General features: G+C 41.5%; 1 protein-coding gene across 6 annotated transcripts in view; it reads left to right on the plus strand.

Moving 5' to 3' along the window:
* Positions 1-410: 410 nt before the first annotated feature.
* The window catches only part of DCAF1 (DDB1 and CUL4 associated factor 1), a 54,847-nt gene continuing 33,334 nt past the window's right edge, over positions 411-21,923 (plus strand). For 5 of the 6 annotated variants that reach the window (XR_012831212.1, XM_075714517.1, XM_075714515.1 and 2 more), the window contains exons 1-10: positions 411-449; positions 5,889-6,006; positions 10,748-10,824; positions 11,573-11,646; positions 12,623-12,736; positions 14,837-14,974; positions 15,961-16,464; positions 17,689-17,790; positions 18,969-19,127; positions 21,639-21,818. Coding sequence is in view for 5 of the 6 variants with exons in the window: in XM_075714517.1 (XP_075570632.1) it covers positions 5,897-6,006; positions 10,748-10,824; positions 11,573-11,646; positions 12,623-12,736; positions 14,837-14,974; positions 15,961-16,464; positions 17,689-17,790; positions 18,969-19,127; positions 21,639-21,818 (1,458 nt within the window). In the remaining variant the exon portion in view is untranslated. Of the gene's footprint in view, positions 450-1,245; positions 1,279-5,888; positions 6,007-10,747; positions 10,825-11,572; positions 11,647-12,622; positions 12,737-14,836; positions 14,975-15,960; positions 16,465-17,688; positions 17,791-18,968; positions 19,128-21,638; positions 21,819-21,923 lie in introns of those variants that run through there. The other variant, XM_075714516.1, reaches the window with a different exon arrangement.

Consider the following 21,923-nt stretch of genomic DNA (forward strand, 5'->3'; position numbering starts at 1 on the left):
CGCCTCTCGGTGGCTCCTCAGTGCCAGCTTGGAAAAAGCAGAGTAAATGGTCTCGCCTCTCTCCCGGGAAAACACCCCTTCGCCTACGAGCCGCCGCAGCCGCCGTGCTCTGGGCTGGGCTGGGCTGGGCTGGGGGGGGGGGGCCGGAGGGAGCCGCAATGGCGGCGCCCGCCTGGAACTACAGCTCCCAGCCTGCCCCGCGGCGCACGCGCAGAGGGCTCACCGCCCGCGAACTCCGTTTCCCGGGAGGCCGAGCGCGAGGCCCTTTGCCGCCCCTCCCCCTCCCTCACCGCTTCTCGCAACACCGCCTCGCGCGCTGTGACGCGGCCCCCAGCGTGGTGACGCGCAAAGTGTGTGCCCGCCATAGCAATCGCGGCCGCCGCGGGGTGTGCGGGGCCGAGCGCAGGGGCCGGGGGGCAGCGGCGGTGACCCAGCGGGACATCGGGCAGGTACGGGGCGCCGGGCGGGGCCGCGCCGCGCCGCAGCCGCGCTTCCCCCGGGCGGGCCGGGCCGGGCCGGGCCGGCTGGCGGCCGCGGCCTCCGCGCCGGGCAGGGGCAGGGGGAGGGGGAGGGGGTCGCCTCAGGCCCCGAGGGAGCCGCCGGGGTGGGGGCGGGTGGGTTGGCCTGCGCGCCCGCCCCCGCGCTAGGGGGCGCCCTCCGGCGCGCCGCCGGGGCGCGGGGCGGCGGGGGCCCGGCGGGGCGCTGCGCCTCGTTTCCCCCCCCCCCCCCCCGCGGCCTGTCAGCCTCCCGGCGGGGGGGCGGGCCTGCGCCGCGCCGGCCCCGCCCGCCCCGGTCCTCCGCCGGCCGGCCCGCCCCCGCCTCCGGGGCTGCTCTTCCTCCTGCGGCGGGGCCTGCGGAGGCGCCGCTCCGCGCGGGGCTCCGCCGGGCCTGCTCGGGGAGCGAGGCTCTCCGGCTTGGGGGGTCCCCCCCGCCCCCTTCGCCGACCTTAAACCTTCGGTTCGAACGGGCAGCGCCGGCGGTTGCTCCCGTTGGGTGGGGGCGAACGGTCCGCTCCCGCGGGGCGCACCGCGGCGAGCGCCTGCACGCTGGGGCCGTGCTGGAGCCTGTTCGAGCTGTCATCAGCTGCGCGCTCCCCTGGCCAGGTCGGGTCTCGGTGCTCCTCTGGGGAGGTAGGGCCCTCGTGTTTTTCTTTCTGGCAGCCTAAAGAGGAATTGGTGTTGAAACGGAGCGTCGCTTTTTTACCTTCCTTTGTAGACAGCAGAAGTTTGTTCCTGGTTTTTTTTGGGCTTGTCCTGGCAGATCAGCAGATAGTTGCAGGTTTGTTTTGTAAAAGCAGAAATTCCAGGAAGCTAAGTAACTTCGTGGTTTTCCTCGGACTTAAAAATATTCTAACTATAAAAAACTATGAATTTTTAACAAAATATTTAAGGCAACATTAGGAACGTGTTCTGTAGTAATAGCCAAACTGGAGTCCTGCTAGGGGTTAAAATGGGAAGTTGAACAAATGAGGACTTCCCTCAGAGCTTCACTCGCGTATGATACCAAAACATGATTTTATTCTCCGTGGATTGTGAAGATTTTGTTAGCTTGTGACATGCTTTCTTCCACAAGGGAACTTCAGTGTTGACAGTTCGTTATGCTTCAGCATTAACTTTGGCATGGTTATTTCAGACTCAACAGGTTTAGGCAAATAGCTGTCTGGTATCTCATCTGTTTAAAGAATAACTGTGATGAGAGGGAGTGTTTTTTTTTTTTTTTAAAGGAACATAAATATGGAAGAATATACAGATACACTGCTCAGCTTGCTAGTATTTAACTAGATTCTAACTCATGAGTTCTTGATTTTCCCTTATGGTGTTACAGTATTATGTTAGGCTTCTCATCTACATTGTGTCCTCAGCCATACTTAGAATCATGTTTAGGAACAATATCAAACTTGAGTATTTAAGCTAGGTCAAAGTGTAGTTATTAGAATTTGAGTCGGCTCTACATATGTGGATTTGGAAATTGTCTTGTAATTTTTGTCCACATGAATTTAAATGTGCAATCGTTCTACAAAGTTGATTAAAATTGATTCTTTTTTCCCCCCCAAGGTCTGATTTTTGTTATGTGGCTCTTTCATTTTCCGTTTAAATTGTTAAGATATGGATTTTGTACTTGTTTCCCAAGTAACCAAATAGTTGTTTTTCAGATTTTACTAATAGAATCATTTTCACCTAGGAGGTTTCATACTTTAAAATGCATATCTGTAATTGAAGTCAGTGAGTTCAGAACCTCATAATCCTTTTCATGAACACAACACAGAATCAATAAGTGAATGACCTGTAACAGTGTTGCAGTCAGTGTGACGCTCAAATATGTCAAGGAACCAAAGGGTGAAGCTGAACTGCTTGAACTGTAGCCTGCACTTACCAAGGTTTGCAGTTAGATGTCAGTGGGACTTGTATTTCTTCGTTGTTCAGAGGTGTCTGAGGAAGGTGACTCAGGCAGTAAGGTAGCTGAGATTTCAAAAACATGTGAGTACTTTTAGGTATTTGTGCCTGAATACTTCTTTGGGTTTCCCTTTTCTGTCACATTTTTACATCTAAGTTCAGAAGAGTAAAATGCTCACAAAACCTTTGCTATGATATTGGAATACTAAGCAGTGTTTGATATTAAAGCAATAGCGTGTGCACCACTGTGTGCTGAAACATGCATGTGTGGATTTTCAGTGGGAGTGTTCACAGTGAGTGATAGTTACGTTGTGAATACTTGTGTTTCAAAGTCAAATCCTTTGAGTAAGTGCTTTATGCTTTGTTTATATCAGTTGTATTGATTCTAAATATGAATATTTGGACAATAGTGGTGTTTGGAAAAAATACTCCATTCCTTATCTTATTAGATATTATAAAATAATATATAGTGAAATCTGTAGTAGGCCATGATTTTCAACACTTATTAAAAAAAATTACCCCTCCATCCCATGCCCCTTCCCCAGATTTAAATCCACAATGAGATAGCTGCTCCCTGTTCTGCTAGTTCCTGGAGAGCAATTTAAGATTGAATTTGTTCAACAGCTTGTCCAAGGGAAACAGTGAAAGTCAGAGTTGCTCTCACAGGCCTTCCTCTCCAACAGGCTGGGTGTGTTTCTGACAGTGACGGTTTAGTTCATCCCGCTTATGATCTTGTCCTTTCTGCAGAGTTCTTCACTTTGATTTAAGATGCAATCCTTGGAAAAAAGTGAGCACAGTAGCAATTGCTTTGGTTCTTGTATTTAAGAAGTCATTCACCTGCCGTGATATTCCGTCCACATATATTTTACTCCTAATGAGCACTGGTATGAGAACTGTGGAAGTAGATGCTTTGGGGTAATTTTTATTGTGGCTGCTCTTTGCAACGCCATGTACAGTAGTCAAATTTATTTGAATAGGTTGGGAGGGATAAGTGTTTGGAATAGATGAGATGCCTTGGAGAGACATTTACTTTCATTGCTGTGTACCTATAAAAAGGGTGGCGTTTTTATGTTTTAACTTTATTTCAGGAAAGTAGTTGTGTGTCGGCACCAGTTATTTAGACCTATAATGTACTTTAAGTGAGGTAATACTCCGGGTTTTAGGGACAGCTGGGATCTTTCTATTTTCCCTTTGTTATGGGATAGTGCTGGGTGTCCCAGAGGGCAATGTGAGCAGTTCCTGTGGTTTTCGTGACTGGAACTTTGTTGACCTGTTGCAGGTATTGCTAAGCCTTTCTTATTTTCTACCTGGAATAATTAAGGGTTGTTAGGGGAAGTAAACTATTCTTCAGATTGCAGGAGAGCCTGTACAGGCCTTATACAACCTCTGGGGTCACAAGGCACTTTTTTCTGTATCCCTTGGGTATAGAATCAAGGTGGAGATGTCTGAAATGGTTGAATGCAGATACCGTTACAGCACTTGCATTCTGAAGCTCAGAGTAGATTTGTCTGAATGTTTATCTGTGATACTTAAAAGCTCAGAAGTGCTGCTGGCAAGTATTGTTCAGTTAATGAAAAAGGGGATGGAGCTTTATGAGCTTGGAATAGTTTTACTTTTCAGAAGTGTTTGGGAGGGGTGTGTGTGTCTGTGTACAATCTCATTATGTTTTGTTTTCTGCATTTAGGTAGTGTTTTTTCCAAAGCCATTTATGCATTTGTATCAAATTTCCCCCGTCTAGTCCTGCGATGAATGAATAATGAATGCTCTAGATAAAATCATAATTACTTGTCATTTAGAAAACATCATCTTTCTTTATGCTTAGGTAGGTTTTTTGTTAGCATGCGCTCACTTTGTATAGTACTTATCAAAATGGTGTTCCTCAGACTGGGTGTCTCATAGTCACAGGTTTATTTTTCCATAGTCTTCGGGTGATGATTTTTGGGCAGTTTCTGCCAGTTTCATCTTTGGTCAGGTGATCTTCACTTGCTGTCTCCCAGTTAACTAACTAGTCACAATATGTTAAATTCGAAAGCACCTATGAGACAGGAGATAAAGCTGCAGGGTCGTTCATCCGTTTCCTGAGTGAGAAAAGGTTTTGAATCAATTAGAAGTATCCAGCACTCAGTTAAGCATGGCAACGTTTTTCAGAATGAACTTGGGCTATAAATGCTTATGTAATCGATGTTGACCTATGGCTCCCTTTATAGTCTGTCATTTGACTGATTCCTGAGTGTGTATTTCAGGAGTTGATGTGTATGTTGCTGTCTTAAACATATCTGTATTTAACCTTGTTTTGGAAAGTTCCTTCTCTGGGTCAGTTATGACAAATAGATGTTTAATCTTATGGCGGATGGATATTGGCTGCGTTATGGCTAATGAAATGCTGGAAACTTTTGTGCATTTTTGGATGAAGGAATTTCTTTTGCTTTGATTTCTACCCCCCATCTCCACAAGGTCAATTTATAAATTGGGATTGGGTGTTCCTTCCTCCAGAAGTTACAACTCTTCACAGCAATCACAGTCTGTCAGATTGGTAACTAAGGACATGGCAGTGTTTTGAGACAGACTGTGTTCTAGTTTGGTCTGTTAATATTCCTAGTAGTTTGTTATCAGACTGACAAAAATCAACGCCTGGAAATTTAGAGACTTAGATGAAATCTGGAGTGATAGTTCCTTTCCTTAAATGGTACCTTAACAACTCACTCAGTACTGTAGGGGGATCTCACTTTTGAGGATGGGAAGATAAATCTTCTGTCAGCTGCTGTCTTGCAAGTAAAGGCTGATAAATCTGAAGTAACTGCTCCAGTGCTCCCTCCAGTGATCGTTCTTCCCCCTTACTAGAGCCACTGACTATTCTTGGAATCCTTGAACAAGTAGCAATGCGGCAACCTGCTCGCTTTCCCAACTACCCCTCTTTGGTGCTTCTTCCACTGCTCACAGTGGCTCAGTGCCGCTGCCTTCTGCCTCCTTGGCAGTGTGAAGCTAATACAATTCTTGGCACTTTCACTGCTGTCTGGAGGGTGTTAAACTGGAGTAATGACGCTGATCATAATCTTGCTGCCCTAGCTTTGTTGTTTTTTGAGTAAATACTTGAGCAACAGCAAAGGACTAACTCAGGTCTGCTCATGGAGTTGAGGTAGACTTTTAAAAAGCTTCAATACTGAACACACTTGTGGTTAGGTGTGCATACTTCCCATCATGGTCAGGGTTGTCATACACCAGTTAAGACTTGTGTTCGGAGTGTGCGCATGTTCTTTATTCTTCAGGCAAAGGACCAAAAAGAAACTTCCAACTTTTAATGTGAAGTTCAGCAGCATTCTGTCACTTAATCTCTTTCTCACTCCTTGTTGCTGAGTATTTACTTGCCTCTTCCAAATGCCTTGTAATCTTTGATTTAGATTATTTTGATGAAATGGCAAAACTGTGTGGGATTTCTTCCTCATTTTTCTGCCTTTTTTTTTTTTTTTTCTTCTTTGCTTGTTACCTCTGCCTTAGGCTAAGCCATGACTTCAGGATCTGGGCATGTGGACTCCAAGGCTGAGCTCACTGCTTTGCTTGAGCAATGGGAGAAAGAACATGGCAGTGGGCAAGACATGGTCCCTATCCTCACCAGGTAAGATCTATTAAATAAATTCCTAAATCTAAATATCTGAAGCTACTTGACAGCAGCTTTTACCATGTTTTTGCTTGAGGTCTGTTGGTTTGGAAGTTGAACTATAAGTGTGGTATTTAAAGACAGTTTTTAGTAAGTAATTTATATTGCAAAGATCTTACACAGACTGTCTCTAAAACATGAATTAATTCTCTGAAGTAATAGAAGTCAGGGGAATCATTAAATAGTTGGAATAACTTTGGTATCTTCACTTGAAGATTGTAAAATGTTGATCAAGATCAAAAGCTATGAGAATGTGGTTCCATCAGAGTGGTGGTGTGTAGTTTGTGATTGTAGTAACATTGGTAAGATTAAATGAAAGGATGAGTGTGACTCATGGGATGAATCGAGGGGATTGTATTGAGAAGATTTTATTGAAGTGCATAGGGCATGTTTAAAGTGAAATTTTAAAACGTGATTAATTTTTTTAAAACTAGGTGTTGATTGACTGGCGTTGTATTGTATGTGTGAGGAAAATATTCCCTGGACCAATAAATTATTTTAGGAGATGTGTAGGTACTAGTAACACCATTAATTATAAGACATCTTCTACTACAAGAGAAACGTTTGAATTATCTATTGCTTTTGTGGTTTTCCAAGCCAGGCCTCTCTTGGGTAAACTGATAATACTCTTGCTTTAACAGGAGAATCACAGAAATTCCACCCAATTCCTCCTCACACCTCTGCTGGCAGAGCTGTGGCCTGCTTAGTATATGCGGAAGGACTTACTGCACTTGTACATGGAGAGCAATCCAGGTTTCTGTACTGCATTGCTCTGTGTTGTTGGGTCAGCCAGTCAGTGCACAGATTCTGAGCTGGCACTGTGTGGAAACAACAGGAATCTGGTGGAGCTTCTTTGCACAGATCTGTGCCATGCCTCACCTAGTGGGCACAACTTTTTTTGCTGTTCTTGCTATGTTTTAAAAATAGCAGCACAGAAGAGGGAGATGAACAGCAGAAAGCCAGTCCTAAACACTTGAAAATGAGTAGGTCTCTCAAAAATCATGAGACATGTTTTGGTGTATCTTTGTGTATTGTCTGATTTGTGTTGAAGGAAACATATGTGCTATTTCAAGGCTTTTTTCTTGCAGGCATAAACAGCAGAAATTTACTATATTCTAAGAAATTTAAAGAAATTTGCATTAAACATGTCTTTTTTTTGTGTTTATAGCAGTCTGCTACTTCTTGCTCCCCCTCAGCTCCTCGAGTTCCCTACGTTATTTATGCCCAGACAAGTCTGATAAGTCTTCGTTCCTCAAGGTTTCTGTGCAGCAGGCAGAGTGGTTATGGATGGTGAAAGCTTGGGTATTTTGGCTTTAGTGGAGATAATACAGATTTATTTAAGGTCAATAGCAAGGGGATCTACTGGCTCTGGCAGAAGTTGGATTTACAGTGCTCCAGGTATCAATGAAAGCCATACATCTGTTTGGAGTAGAGGGTTTTAGGTACAGCATAGGTTTAAAGGAATTTGCTGGAAGAGGTGCTAGGAATCCTTACAAACTGGAGCTTGTGTTAGCTGATGTCCTGAGGCAGAGTAGTGCCTTTGCATGTTGTTTTAGACTTAAGGCAGAGGAAGCTGTGGTCATGCTTGTTGGTGAGTGACGTTTTTCTACTTCCTTCCTTCTTCTGAACTAAAGGGAAGAAGACTTCCCTGTGTGGATGGAGGCCCGTTAAATGTGATGCCGAGGCAGCATATGTAAGAGTGCAGTAGTGCGTGTTTAAACAGCAATAGGACAAGAACAGCAACAGTGTGGCTTACAGGCCACAGCTGAATTGTCACTTCTAAATAAGATAGTTTTCTGGACTTACAAACTCTGGAGTGTCAGAAGGTATGAACTGAAGAAATTGCTTGGAAAGTATGTCAGCAAACAACAGGTACTTATATATATGGTTTTTTAAAAAAAATAGCAAATTGAAATGATCGTGCAAGAGCATAAGTTCATAGTGTGGATGCAAGTTATGTTCAACCAGTCTGGCAAATCCTGGGAGTCAGATCCTTCACTGCATTGCAAGAGCCTCTTTCATAAAGGGAATAAATCAGCAGCTCAACACCATACTTCATCTCCACAAACCAAGCATGTTGTGGTATGGGATCCTAGAACATCTTACGCTGTTGCAATCTGTTATAAAGGCTCAGGTTGGTTATTAATGCCAAATGATGGCATAGAGCAGTACTAGGATGGCTTTATATTACGCTTTCTAGATCAGTGGGAGCCATGCAAAGCTGATGTACTTTTGTGTATACCACTGCCCCTTCCTTCCTCACCCCTAAGGTGAGCTTAGTTTGTGGCAAGTGAAAATGAAGATCTGACTAACTTTCCAAAGATGATTGCAAAGACAGTTGTAAAGAGAAAAAAAATCAGTCAGAAGTGGGGGGAAAGAACCCCTACCCCTGTGTAAAACCTAGATCTTCTCTGCAAACTGTGAAGTGGCTAGAGAACCAATATAATCCAAGTGAATGAAGGAAATCTCGAAACCTGAATAAAAGTTCCATGCTTTTGTGAATTGTTTTTTTTTTTAAAGCCCTGTGTACCACGTGCCTATGTTATGAGGCAGAAATGAGCTTTGTTTGTTTTTTGACTCTCCTGTTGCTTCAGCTGAGAACTGACAAAGCTGTTGATCTAGATAGATTCATCCAAGTCACTTCACAAACCACCTTTGTATGCATTACTTAAAAGAAGGGTATTATAAGCAAGCTTGATTCCTCATGCTCCCCCTCTCCCCCTTTTTGAAAGTAAATTTTAAAGAGGCAGTGGGTTTTTTAATTTTGGTCAAACAATTGTGACTAATTGTCTCAAAATCCCCTGTGATCGGTGATTCATGTGCCTGTTTCATCTAAGCTGTGATAATGCTGTCGTCCCTGAAACCACTCGGCAGCTTCAGCTGGCATGCTGTTTGGCTGCCTACCTAAAGAGGATGGACTGATGAGAATGTTATTCTCACTTTCCATGCGTGCTTGTCAGTCCTTTCTGGCACACAATCAAAATGCTGATTATCACTTAAAAAGACCTGACAAGTCTAGGGTGCAGCTTCTCACCTTCCCATTTATCCCAGTTGCTGTCAGCAGGCACCCCTCAAGCTATTAGTTCTCATGGAAAAAACTGAGGAGCTGGCAGTGGAGTATTTAAGTAAACTTGCTTTTGCCAGAAATTCATGAGAGCTCAAGCTGTGCCACCTGTTAGCAAGGGACACAATTTGCATCTCTTCACATTCAGGCTTACTAAAAGTAAATATTAGAATCCCACAGGATAAACAGTTTGCTGGAAGGTAATTGTCAGATCAGAGAGAAGCAGGAAAGTTCTCTGCTCATTCCTGATAACCTAATTTGCTGTTCCTACAATCTAGGCAGGCTTCATAACATCATCCTCTGTCATACTGGCAAGTCAGTGTAGTTCACAGAGGCAGAACTAAGTACCTTTTTGCTTTTGCAGTTGTCCCTGGGAATAGAGGATATTTTCTGGAAAGTAACAGGAATGGAGTAGAAATCGGTGGCATTCTGGAAGGCAAATCCCCTGTGAAAGACAAATATTTTTCCAGGGATTACTGCAGCCTTCCAGCAGTTTTCCCTCTCCTATAATAAACGCTGCCTAGATCACTACCCTGAGGTATTAAGACCTTGTTTTAAACTGCTTTGCTGCACATAGATTCTGCACCCCACCCTAGACCTCAGTAGAGGGGAGGGAATCAGGTTTTATACCAAGGAAATAAGACTTAATTTGCTAATGTTTTTTGAATACTGCTTTTTATTTCACCTCAAACTGTGTATATTTCTGCTGTAGTACTTCACGGAGAAAGACAGTGGATGACTATGGAATTATTTATTGCTTGACCATGAGATAATCTCCCTCTTTTTGATTTTGTTTGCATAAAAATAATAATTAATTCTCTTACTGCTCATTCTAAATGAATTAGAGCACAGTATTTCTTGTGTCTGCTGAGGCTGCTTCTCAGTTTAGGGGAAGACATAACTTCAAAACAACCTTCAATTTTTGTCTGATACGGAGGAGCATTTTAAGGTATTTTGAAGGCCTATGAATAGGGAGCTGGCTGAGTTTCTCCTTGTCTATCCATTGTGTTAACTGACACATGCTAAAAAGTTGAGCTTTGATGGAGCTGTTGGGATAAGATGAATAGAGATTACAGAAGACTTCATTAAATATGAAATACTTTTATTGTTACACAATATTCTTAAAATTTAATAGGTAAAAATAACAAAAAATTATGTTTGCAGTTTGAGTGACTGCCCCTGCACAGACTGAATAGGAAGGAGGACTAAGTCACCTGTTCAAGACTTATTCTACTGCGAAAGAAAGACTATGTGATGGTGAAAAGTACTACTGAAGCCCTTTTATTTACTTTAGTTCTCTACAGTATGTGTTGTAGAACAGCGCCAGGACTCTGACATGAGTAAATAAAATATATTGGCTCCTCCAGAACGTCATGCTTGTACATCACTGGGACGTTGGTGCGGGTTCAGTGTGTTTTGGAGCATGGCAGGGAGGCATAAGATATTAGAGCCAAGTCTGTTTTCTCATCTATCTGTTGTGAACAGTCTGAGATCCTCTGGTGGCACTGAACACCGTTCAAATGAAAGCTGATGAGCTGTTTTATAGTACTTTGACACATAGGCTATTGTGAGGAGCTGTGTACTAGGAGAAGACTGAGTATGAATTCTGCTCATTTGTTGTCATTCCTTCTGCAGAATGTCCGAGCTGATTGAGAAGGAGACTGAAGAATACCGTAAAGGGGATCCAGACCCATTTGATGACCGACACCCAGGTAAGATGTCCTGAATGGTTTTGGCAGCACCAACTCTGTCACAATGGATACCTGGTAATTCATATTTAAGAGTAAGCAATTTTTAGCCTGAATGTGCCCACTGCTGATCAAGGTCTGATACTACTTTTTGCAGTGGATAATTGTGCTCTGTAGTGCTGATATCTGGCAGTTTTGATGTTTGCTACAAGATTTTGAGGGCCTGGGTAGAGTTTTGGAAGAGCGTTTCAGAGGCTGATTTATGACATAAGGGTATGATCATGTTAACAAGTTGTAGTTAATGTGAAGTAGTAGGTGTTAGATGGACAGAGAAGACAATCTGTCTCACATTATCTTGAATTTGCTGTTGAGTAAGTGCAGTGCTTTAGAACAGTTACATATAGCCACTGATGCTTTTTATCTTGTTATCCTTGAATTTCTTTTTTTTTTTTTTTTTTTGAGATGACTTATTTCCAAGTTACTGGAACAGTTTGCTTGGTGTCTGCATCTTCACTGTCTACAAAAATGACAGTTCAATACTATTGGACCACTAAAATGTGTTGTGCTTTGACTGGTAGGAATTCTAGGGAGGTAATGCCTACTAGAAAAAATGTTAAGTCAGTGAATAATTCATACGATTTCTTCAGTAATTTTCCTTCTGAGAAAGGTCCTGCTAACTAGAGTATTCCACAATCAATTTGAAGACAGCAGTTCAGTATTACTCTTGACATCTTGAGGTAGGTAGGTAAGTCTTTTCCTGTTTCTCCCACAGGTCGAGCGGACCCAGAGTGCATGCTTGGTCACTTACTGAGGATACTTTTCAAGAATGATGATTTCATGAATGCGGTAGGTTTGCTCTGAGAACTGTATCTCTCAGTTTGTGACACCTTCTTATGGTTTTTGTTTACTTGTGCTGGTTGACCTCAGTACTTGTTTAATATTTATTTTACTGGTGTAGGGACTATCTCTTCCATAGTAGTGGTTTTTAAAATGGGTTTAAGTGCAACTCATTTGCCACTGTTAAAGCCACTAAGGAAAGGGGACTTTATGAACTGTTCAGGAGTGCTGGAATATGTGTAGTAAGAATTGAATTAGTTCTTTTCAAGGTTTATCAGTCTCTTTAAAGAAAATGTAGCTCCTCTAATACAAGTTTAAAAGCATAATTAATTTCTGTAATGGAAATTAATACCACTAATTCCAATGCCTTGTCTCTGACTACTTGGAAATGCTGGACTGCCTGTAGGAGCAGAGGAGTATGTCAGCTCTAGAAGACTCAGGCAGAGGATTAAGAGGCAAGAGTCTGGCTTTCCTTTTGCACTGTTGTCCTCTAACATGAGTTAATAGCTAGAATTTTTGTTACCCTCAGCTCCCTGCAGGTACCTGTATCCGTACACATTGCTGTAAGGATTCTGACGGATTGCTTGCATGTAGCTTTCTGTCTTAAACTGCAAGCAATAAGCAAACACAGATGGCATTAAAAATGTGCATTTTTTATGTTAATTTTTTTCAGCTATTACCTTTTCATGTTTACACTGTTACTGAACTGTAGGATTTTTTTAGGCATTTGTCTTTACAAATCAGTTCAAGATAGATATTTAGTCAGTGAACAGCAGATCAGAGGAGAATTCTGTTTCTCTGACAAGTAATTTCAACTTCTGAGGCACTGGAGGGAGCAGGTTAAAGGCTAGTTGTCTTTAGATCCAGGGCTTACATACTGACATTTCTTTACTCTTTTTGCTGCTGTGGGAGTTGTAAGGCTTTCACTGCGCTGGTTTTGGTCAGAGTTGAATTTCAAACCAATGCTGTTCCTGATCTTCTCTAGCTAGTGAATGCTTATGTGATGACAAGCAGAGAACCTCCATTAAACACTGCTGCCTGCCGACTTCTTCTGGATATCATGCCGGGACTGGAAACAGCTGTTGTCTTTCAGGAAAAGGTATCATCTATACTAAGGCTTGGTTTTTAAGTTTGGTGTGTTATGTACTCCAACAGTTCTTCCCACAGGGGAAACAGTAAAAAGCCATATTGAAATCCTGTCTCTGGGAGACAACCTATTCAATCTTACTAATGGTTTGGGACTTTTTGATGTTGGCTTGTTCAGCTGATTAAGTCTTGGGTATTTTGCAGCTTGTAAGGTATAACGGGACTGATTCAAACAGAGGAGCTAGAACTTGATGTAGTGTTTTGGGAAATGTTATACTTTGAATTCTTATTTCATAGGCTTGTGAATGGATTAGGCTGTATAGGATGTGAAGACTTGCTGTAGTCGTCTTGCCCAGTAATCACCAGCTACAGCAGAGCGATAGCATTATTAGAGCTAGCTGATAAGCAAGTCATACTTTAACTAAGCAGTCTAAAATCTGCATGCTTTGTGGGGATTATCTGGAACCGTGATGGACAGCTGAATCAGATTTCTTTATGTTGACAAATGTGGTTTTCTGAAGGAATGCACAGTGTTGAAAGTGAGGAGAAAGTTGGTTTCACTCCTGAGCCCCAGTTCCCTCATCTGTAAAAATTAATGTAATGTTTTTCTGATGTTTGGAAATCAGGTAGGGCTTTATATAAAAGTTCCAAATTAGTTTCTTTACTATTGGAAATATGGATATGAACTCTAAAGTATGATAAAAGGAGAGAATTATGTGCTCCCCTTGTGAAGGATTTAATTTAGTTTGAGATCTTTGTGATCTGTCCAAAGGCTAAGGCTGTGAGACTTTGATCAAAAAAAAAATTCAAAGCAAAACAATGGTTCCCTATTTTTGGAGGATACAGCTTTTTTTCAGAAACTAAATCTCTCTGTAAACTGAAATTAAATTTTTAAGTCAAGTTTTGCGCTTAAGGACTTTTTTTCTTTTGACTTGAGAATATATAGAGTTCTGTTATGGCACTTTGGGTTCCTGTATGTAGGAGGCTTTAGGATAGCTCACAAATCCGTTTGGAGAGGATACTGTTCTGGTCATAAAGAGGTCCTCTAGCGGCCAAGGTATTTCACATTGCATCGATTTTTTTTTTTTTTTTTTTTTAATGACATAAGAGCATTTAAATAATAATGCAATTTTCTTTAAATATGTAACAGGCAGCTCTTTAAAAATTTGTAAGCTGAGAGTTCTCATTGAAATGTATGTCTCTTCATTATTACCTTTAACTGACCTTTTATTGTATTGTATCTATGATACAAATTATGTGCAAGATTCCTGTCATAATGATGTGTTGTTGTATGGTGTTTCAAAATCCAGTAGTGATTTAGAGGGGAAAAAAAAGAATCTTTTGTTCTAACCCATTGTCTTTTAATTGACTGTTTTAATTTTAATTAACACTTATCCAGCCTTATTAAGAAAAATTGCATGGCAGTCTGTGTTCAAACACTGCTGATTTTGTTACTATTGAAAATATTAACCATATTTAACATTAAGATTTGCATATGTGCAGATTGGTATACTTGCATGCATTTCTCTCTTCTCCAAACATTATGGATTTCTATGTTGAGAATCGTTCTTTTGGTTGGTGAGTAGTCATTAGTGTAAAGAGTTCCTCTGGCACCAGGTAGCTTGCTTATTTAAGTGACTCTTCAGTTTAGCCCTAGTAAGCTTTTAGTGAAATGGAAGAAATTTAGCCAAATTCCATTCTACCTGGTGTAAGTTCAACACGGCTTCTTTGAAATCTGGTAAGTTGCTGGAGATTTATATTAGTGAAACTCACAGGAGCTTTGGGCTTGTTTGTTTATACCTGTAGTGTTTTGCTACTTCCTAGTCAGTAGGTTGACTGGCCATTTCAGAAGATTTTTGCAGGTGTGTAAATCCTGATTCCAAATATCTGATGCTTGGGAATAGTTTTATGCTGCTTGAAATGTTAGATTCCGTGCCCCCCCCCCCCCCCCGATATTTTAAAATCTTGATTCATTACGTAATTGGTAGGAAAATCTAGCCTGCTCATTACTAGAGATCGGGAGAATTGTTACTACAAGGTGCTTTTACTGGGACTGAGAAGTTAAAAATGAAATATAACTGTTGGAATTGTTTTCTTATTTTCTTCATTCTAGGAAGGCATAGTTGAAAATCTCTTTAAGTGGGCACGGGAGGCTGATCAGCCGCTACGGACATATGCAACGGGGCTATTAGGAGGAGCTATGGAAAACCAAGATATTGCTGCAAATTACAGGGACGAGAACTCACAATTGGTAATGATCTATCAATCACTTTCCTTTTTTAGAGGGCAGATACCTTTACCTTTTTTTTTGTGGGGAGCTCACATTCATGAGTTTATATATGGGTCTTACAGTGGTTATAATAATATCTGTAAGAGTCCGTAGCTCATGCTTTCCATCCTCTCCTGACCATGCATTTGCTGAGGCTGCGGCCTGATTATTCTGTTATACCAGTTGTGTTAAAAATGCCAATGGAAACCTAAGGCGGCAAATACTATACTTTTTAATGGGACTCATATTCATAGCTCCCTTAAAGAAAAATTTTCAGAAGCTTTACATCCATAACTGTTGCACATTGTGATTTACATACTGGACAGAGATCTTAAAATGAAAGGTAAATCAGCATGGGGACAACTTAATATGAAATTGCATTCACTTCTGTTGTAAACCTTTCACCAGCTTAGTGTTGATTCTGTGTGATGTTTATCAGCAATTGAGATGACTTTTGGAAGAAGGTAGGATAGGCAAATTTGTCTCCCAGGATGGTGTATAGTGTGTTGAAGCATAGGTGTGAATTTTAATTCTTGCACAGATAAGGCCTTTAAAAGTAAAAGCATGGCTTTAGCTTTTGTGGAACTGCAATTTATCAAAGCTGCTGCTTCAGAAGGGGATGTTGCCTTTCTTCTAGGCTAGGGAGAGATGATGGAAGAATGGTGGAAGAAGGTATGTGGTTCTGTTAGCACAAATACAGCTCATCTGCTCTTAATGGCTTTTAAGCCACGTCTTTCTCATTCAGGAGACTAGGTGCTGGTATTTTAGAATGAAAGTAGCTGTAGCAAAAAGGATTGGGTTTTCTTATTCACTTTGAAATCATTATTTCTCTGGGCAAATGTACACCACAGCATGCTTGACACTTAATGCTGTGGAGTTGGTTATATGATAAGGACAAAAAATATGGACAATGTGAGATGCATGACCAAAGTCGGAAGTGTATTCTCATGCATTCTTTTCTGAAACAGGTGGCTTTGGTGCTTCGACGGCTACGAGAATTACAGGTTACTGAAATGACTACAAAACAAGAAAACAAGCGTCCCAGTCCTCGGAAAGTGCCATCAGATCCTCTGCTGCCTCTAGATGAAGAGGCTGTGGATATGGATTACGGGGAGATGGCAGTAGATGGAGAGCAAGAGGAAGTTTCTGGGGATATGGAGATCTCCTTTCATCTTGATTCAAGTCACAAGACCAGTAGCAGAGTAAACTCTGCTACAAAGCTAGATGATGGGGGACTGAGAAAAAGCAAATCAGGGAAACAGCATGAAAGAGATGGCTTCCGGAAGGCCAAGCAAAAGCTGGGCTTCTCTGCTTCAGAACCAGAGCGGATGTTTGTTGAACTGTCCAACAGCAGCTGGTCAGAAATGTCCCCGTGGGTGATTGGCACTAATTATACACTTTACCCTTTGACTCCTGCCATAGAGCAGAGGCTAATTCTTCAGTACCTGACTCCCTTAGGGGAGTACCAAGAGGTGAGCATATGAAGGTGGGAGGAAGCACTCTGTGCTTGAATTCTGCTTACAAAACTATGAGTGGTACTGTGGGGAAAAAATTGCAGAACTGTTATATCGCTCTCTGATGTTTCCTAATATGATTAAGATCAGTAACCTTTCCTGAGTTGTTGATGACTTTCAAATTGATGAAGTCATTAGTTTGAATATTACCTAGTAGGTAATACTCAAACCCTGAACCTAGCAGGTGTGTGGTCTAGTAGTTGGAGCATGGGACTAGGAATTTTATTTCTGGTTTGTGTTAAATTTGGTGATTGTTTACATGCCACAGGGCAAGTCACTTTGTTTGAAATACAGACATTTTTCCCGTTTCCTCTGGGGGATGTGATAGACTCCCTCAATTAAAAGTCTGAGGAAATAATGAACTTGAAATTCTAAATGAAGTGGTTTGTGTTTACTCTGCAGTAGTTCTGACGAGAAACGGCAGTGCCCATGTTATGCAGATGCTTTTGAGAGCTGTTGTTACTTACGTGGACAAAGTAGTTGGGCAGCGTCAGATTTACCCAAGTGTGTTCCCTTTTTTTTTTTTTTTTTTTTAAAAAACATAACACTCAAATTAGCATAGGTCTGCAGGCCACCTTTATCTCTACCTAATCTTTTTTTAGGTGGTTTAACTTAATTTGAAATAGAACAAAGCAACACAGTTTTGCTTTGTGTTATATGTTATGTGTGTGTGCCTTGCTTCTGTGAGAGCCAAAGAAACCATTATCCCCCTAATACCCTGCATGCTGACTGGATCACTTCATATGCCAGCAATAATAGGATATAAAAATAGGAATTAATACAATAAAGCTGTTAGACAAAGAATTATGCGAAGGGTTTTGGTTTGTTGCCCTGCTCTCCTGTTTTTTCTGTTCAGTTGTTGGGTAGTTGTCTTTGCACAGATGGAAAGTGGAACCTATCTCCAGGGTGGTATCTGTGTGGACTTGCCATAGCCGCACTTGAAGGAGAGTCTTAAGATTTCCATGTGGCAGCTGTCATGCACCTTGCTGCAGTCAGCAGATGTATTACAAGAGGTCTGTTAACCTTTATTGCTTCCTATGGATGGAGCTGGTTACCACTGACCTCTCATAACAGGTATCTGCCAATAGGGGAAAAATTGGGGGTTTGAGAGAGTAAAAACCAAAACAGACCTTGTATTTCCCATGAAACGTTCAGCTAGTTTCCCATTTTTATTTTTCTCAGCTACTGCCCATCTTTATGCAACTGGGATCAAGGGAGCTGATGATGTACTACATCGATTTGAAGCGAACCAACGACGTGCTGCTCACTTTTGAAGCCCTTAAGGTAAATTACTTTCATAATGCATAAAACATACCATAAACATTGTAAAAGCATTGAATATGTTTGCTGCATGTGTCAAAGGCAAATGCTCACCTTCTTTAGGCCTGTGTGTCTTGCAGCATTCCCTGGGATTGGAATTGGCTTTTGCTCAACTTGAATGTATTGCAGTTTTCTTTTTATAACTCTCAAATATTTAAAACAAAAAAAAGGGGGAGGGGATAAGTGTCATTAATTTCACCTGTCACCTACCTATCTGAAGATGATAAAAATCCCTTTTTCTGTCAAATGCTTGTGTTCCTGCTGCCCTTAGATGGCATTCCTGAGTTGTTCCACTGCCTGTCATCTCAAGGGACATTTGTGTAAGAAGCATAAGCATCTTACTCCCAGAAGCCCCAGCATGACATCTTTGAGCTTAATGTTTGAAATACAATAGCTTTGTGTGAGTAGTCTTTAGGTTACCTCTCCGAGGCACGAAACCACACAAAATAACCTTATTCAAACCAAACCTGCAGTGCAGCAGCACAAGCTACATTTTTCTGTGTGTTGTTTCTATCTTTCACAGTAACTTCTCTGCCTCTGGTCCTCCAGTGTCATCTTTCTCTCTGTTTCATTGTCATTTGTCTGAGAATTTCTTTCCAAAGAGCAGTGTTCCTACAAAACGTGTAGGTTACCTCAGTTTGGGAGTGGGGTGGGGTTTACAGTGGTTCTTACTGTTTCCTCTTAAGGTGTTGGTAATACAGAAAAGTGTAGTAAACTTCAGTGCAGCTGCAGACTTCAGTTTTAACAATAGCCTTTAAACTTAATTTTGTAAAATTCTTCTTGCCAGCAATATGGCACACACGAAGTTTGAATGCAAATTTAAATATTTCTTAGTGATCATAGATAGTGTTAATGTGAAAAGAATAGGAAGACTTAATGTGGCCTATTGGATAACTTCTGAGTTGCTCTGCTTTTCTTGTATTTCTTTTGTAATATGTGTAAAACAAAGTGATAATGCCTTTTTTGCTTTTGTCATTGGGATAAATACTATGTTCTGCAGTTAAACATAATGGGAGGAGGAAATAAGGTGGACAAAGCACGGAGTGCTTGTTTTTTCTGCCATCTGTTTTTCTGTGGGGCGAGGGATGGAATTGATGACAGTCTGAAGAATTCCAGTCTAATCAGCTTTTATCCTTCCTTAGCATTTGGCATCATTGCTGCTGCACAACAAGTTTGCAACGGAGTTTGTTGCTCATGGAGGAGTGCAAAAGTTGCTGGAGATTCCTCGTCCTTCCATGGCAGCAACAGGGGTCTCCATGTGCTTATATTATTTGTCTTACAATCAAGATGCCATGGAGAGGGTAAGAGGCATCCTTTTAATATAACTGTAGTGATTCCCCTCATTTCTTAGTGTTTCTACCTGTGTTCAAACAGTGAATAAACATCTCCTAAGCTAAAAAGCAAATTTATATGGAAGACTTTGGTATGTGCAGAGGCAATAGGAAGTATATAAATAATGGTGTATTTCAGTGTTTTGTTTCAAGGGTGTGGATTTCAGTTCCTAGGGAATTAACTGAAGACCTCATGTCATGTCGGCATTGTCTCAATACTTCCATCACCCTTTTCATCCTATTATTCCCTCTTTCCCTCAAAAAAAAAAAGGAAAAATTCTTACAGTCTCATTTGTCTTTCGTTTTCTGTCTGTTCCAATGGACTCCTATACCTGAGATTATTTTTTTCCATGCACAGTCCCAGTGTGGATAGCTTCAGTGTTACACTATACCTCAGTCAGATTCCAGGCAGCAGCACAGCTTCTGTGGTGGTGTTAGAATGCAGCAGAAGACTAATGCAGCTCTGGTCTGCATTGTGCAGAAAATCAAATTAAATGACTGTAAGGGTTCTCTGTGGCCTGAGCTTATAAATATTAAAACAGCTGATAATGAAGGTAAAGTTCTTCACCTCAATATTTTAACATAGAAAAAAATTCTTAAATCCTCCTCTCAGCTCAGTAGCATTCCTCCAGCAGGCATCCCTTCGGGCAGGTTGATATGGCAGTCCATGCTTAAGCTTCAGCTTCACAGGTACTTGAAGCAGTGATTCTATTTCCTTTTTTATTTTTTGTACTGGCAGTAACACGTAGGTGCTGAGCCAAATCTAGGAACTGATCTGGTTTATTATAAAGTTGCTACTATTCAAGAAAAAAAGATGAACTTTCAGCTTGTGAGCATTAGTACTGGCATATGGGAGCATCCTGCTCTAAGATTCATTCAAAGCAACTGCGAAGTTGTAGCTTTAAGCCTCCCAACTCTGCTCTGCTTTGAATGATGGCTTTTGATTCCTGGTCTGTCCCTGGCATTGTCTAGTACTTTTTTTGTAGCTGAAAATGGAAGCAGTTAAACTAGTAACTGTATGTTTCTGCTTATTCTTTCCTAGTTTTTGATGCTATCTGAATGTGTGTTGTGATTTAATGTGCTTAACACTCTTGAGCATCTAGAGGCTGGACTGGTAGTGGTTGTTTAAGGCCGTATCTGTATGGATCCAGCTGCCATTTGTATTCTGCCAGTATTTCCATGAGCGAGTTCAAAAACCTTTTGGTAATCACGGTTGATCAGGGCTGTCTGTGCCCTGTACAACATCTGCCTCATGAAGGCAAGAAAGGTGAAATGAGTGTAACGTTCCCTCCGCTTCTTTTTGCCTGTTATGTCAGAAAGATGGACCCTGGCTGCATATTGAGCTGCTTTGGTGTTTCTCTGAACTTTGTCATGAGAAAACTCTCTACGTTCCCTTTTTTCCTTCTGGTTTTTTTTTTTTTTTCTTCCCTGATTCCACTTCCTGCTTGCATGGTTGTTTAAAAGGAAAATGAAAAGCCATGACAGGGTGCTGTATGAGGATTCATTCTGCTTGATGTCCTCAGGCCATGTCATAAAACCATGCAGCTGTTTTGCAGTGACACTGTCTCATCTGCCAGATGTTATCCCCAATATCTACAGATACCAGGTAGAGCAGGTTTCTGTGGTACATTCTTGTCTTTGGATTTCAGAGGAAGCCAGTTTCAAGGGGCAGTCCCTTGTCACTTAATCCATGCCAAGTGTCGGGTCTTGGGGTGGAAGCAAGGCTGGAGCTGATAGCACTGTATTTTCTGAGTATGTCCAACACCAGCAGAGAAGAGATGAAAAAATCTGCTAACTTGGCATATAACAGCTGGTGTCAGTGCTTTAGTTCCCTGTGCTGTTCCTCTTGGCGCTGACCCTGGCGAAGGGTTCAGAGTTCCTCATCATTAGAAGCTAACAAATGTATGCAAAAGTGCAGCTCTGAGTACGTGGTCTGCACATCAGAAAAGAAAAAGACCAGCTCCGTTGTCTATTTCCAGAAAAAGTCAAGCTTTAGGTTTGCATTTGATGATTCTTGCAATTCCCGTAGACTTCAGTGCTACCAGAGTTTGCTAGAACTTCAACCTAGCATATGATACTGTTACAGTGAGAATAATTTTTGTTTCTTCAGTGGAAACTTTTCTTCCTCTCTGCCTCTAGTAAATCATTCTTTGGATAGCTTGAAGTGTTACAGAGAAGGACTCTCTGGAATTATACTACATTAAGACCGCTGTATTTACTGTGTTTAGGTCTGGGAATGGACCAATTGCTAGTCCTGCATTGCCACATCATGCCCTTTATTAGTCTCACTGGGGTGGTTTTTTTACTGGTCGGGAAATGGTATATCCAAGACATGAAATAAAATGTCCCAAGTCAAGCTGGGAGTAACTGATAATTTATCCTCTGTCTGTTTGCCCCTCAAAGAACCCTCATTCTCTTTGGACAAATTCTCTTCAGCAATCTGTTTGAAGTCCTTCTCAAGAATGTTCTTTTGCTTTCTAGGTGTGCATGCACCCTCATAATGTGCTTTCAGATGTAGTAAACTACACCTTATGGCTAATGGAGTGCTCCCATGCCTCAGGCTGCTGCCATGCTACCATGTTTTTTTCCATTTGCTTCTCCTTCCGTGCTGTCCTGGAGCTCTTTGACAGGCATGATGGCCTTCGACGTCTGGTTAACCTGGTAAGGCTTGTAGTTTTATGTGATGAACAGGGTTTTAATGTCAGGTTTTGCACCCCTTACAGTACAACTGGGGAGAATTCTGTTCTTTTTTTTTTGTTTTGTTTG

Source organism: Pelecanus crispus, chromosome 7 (assembly GCF_030463565.1).
Source record: "Pelecanus crispus isolate bPelCri1 chromosome 7, bPelCri1.pri, whole genome shotgun sequence".
In the NCBI taxonomy this organism is placed as follows: Eukaryota; Metazoa; Chordata; class Aves; order Pelecaniformes; family Pelecanidae; genus Pelecanus; species Pelecanus crispus.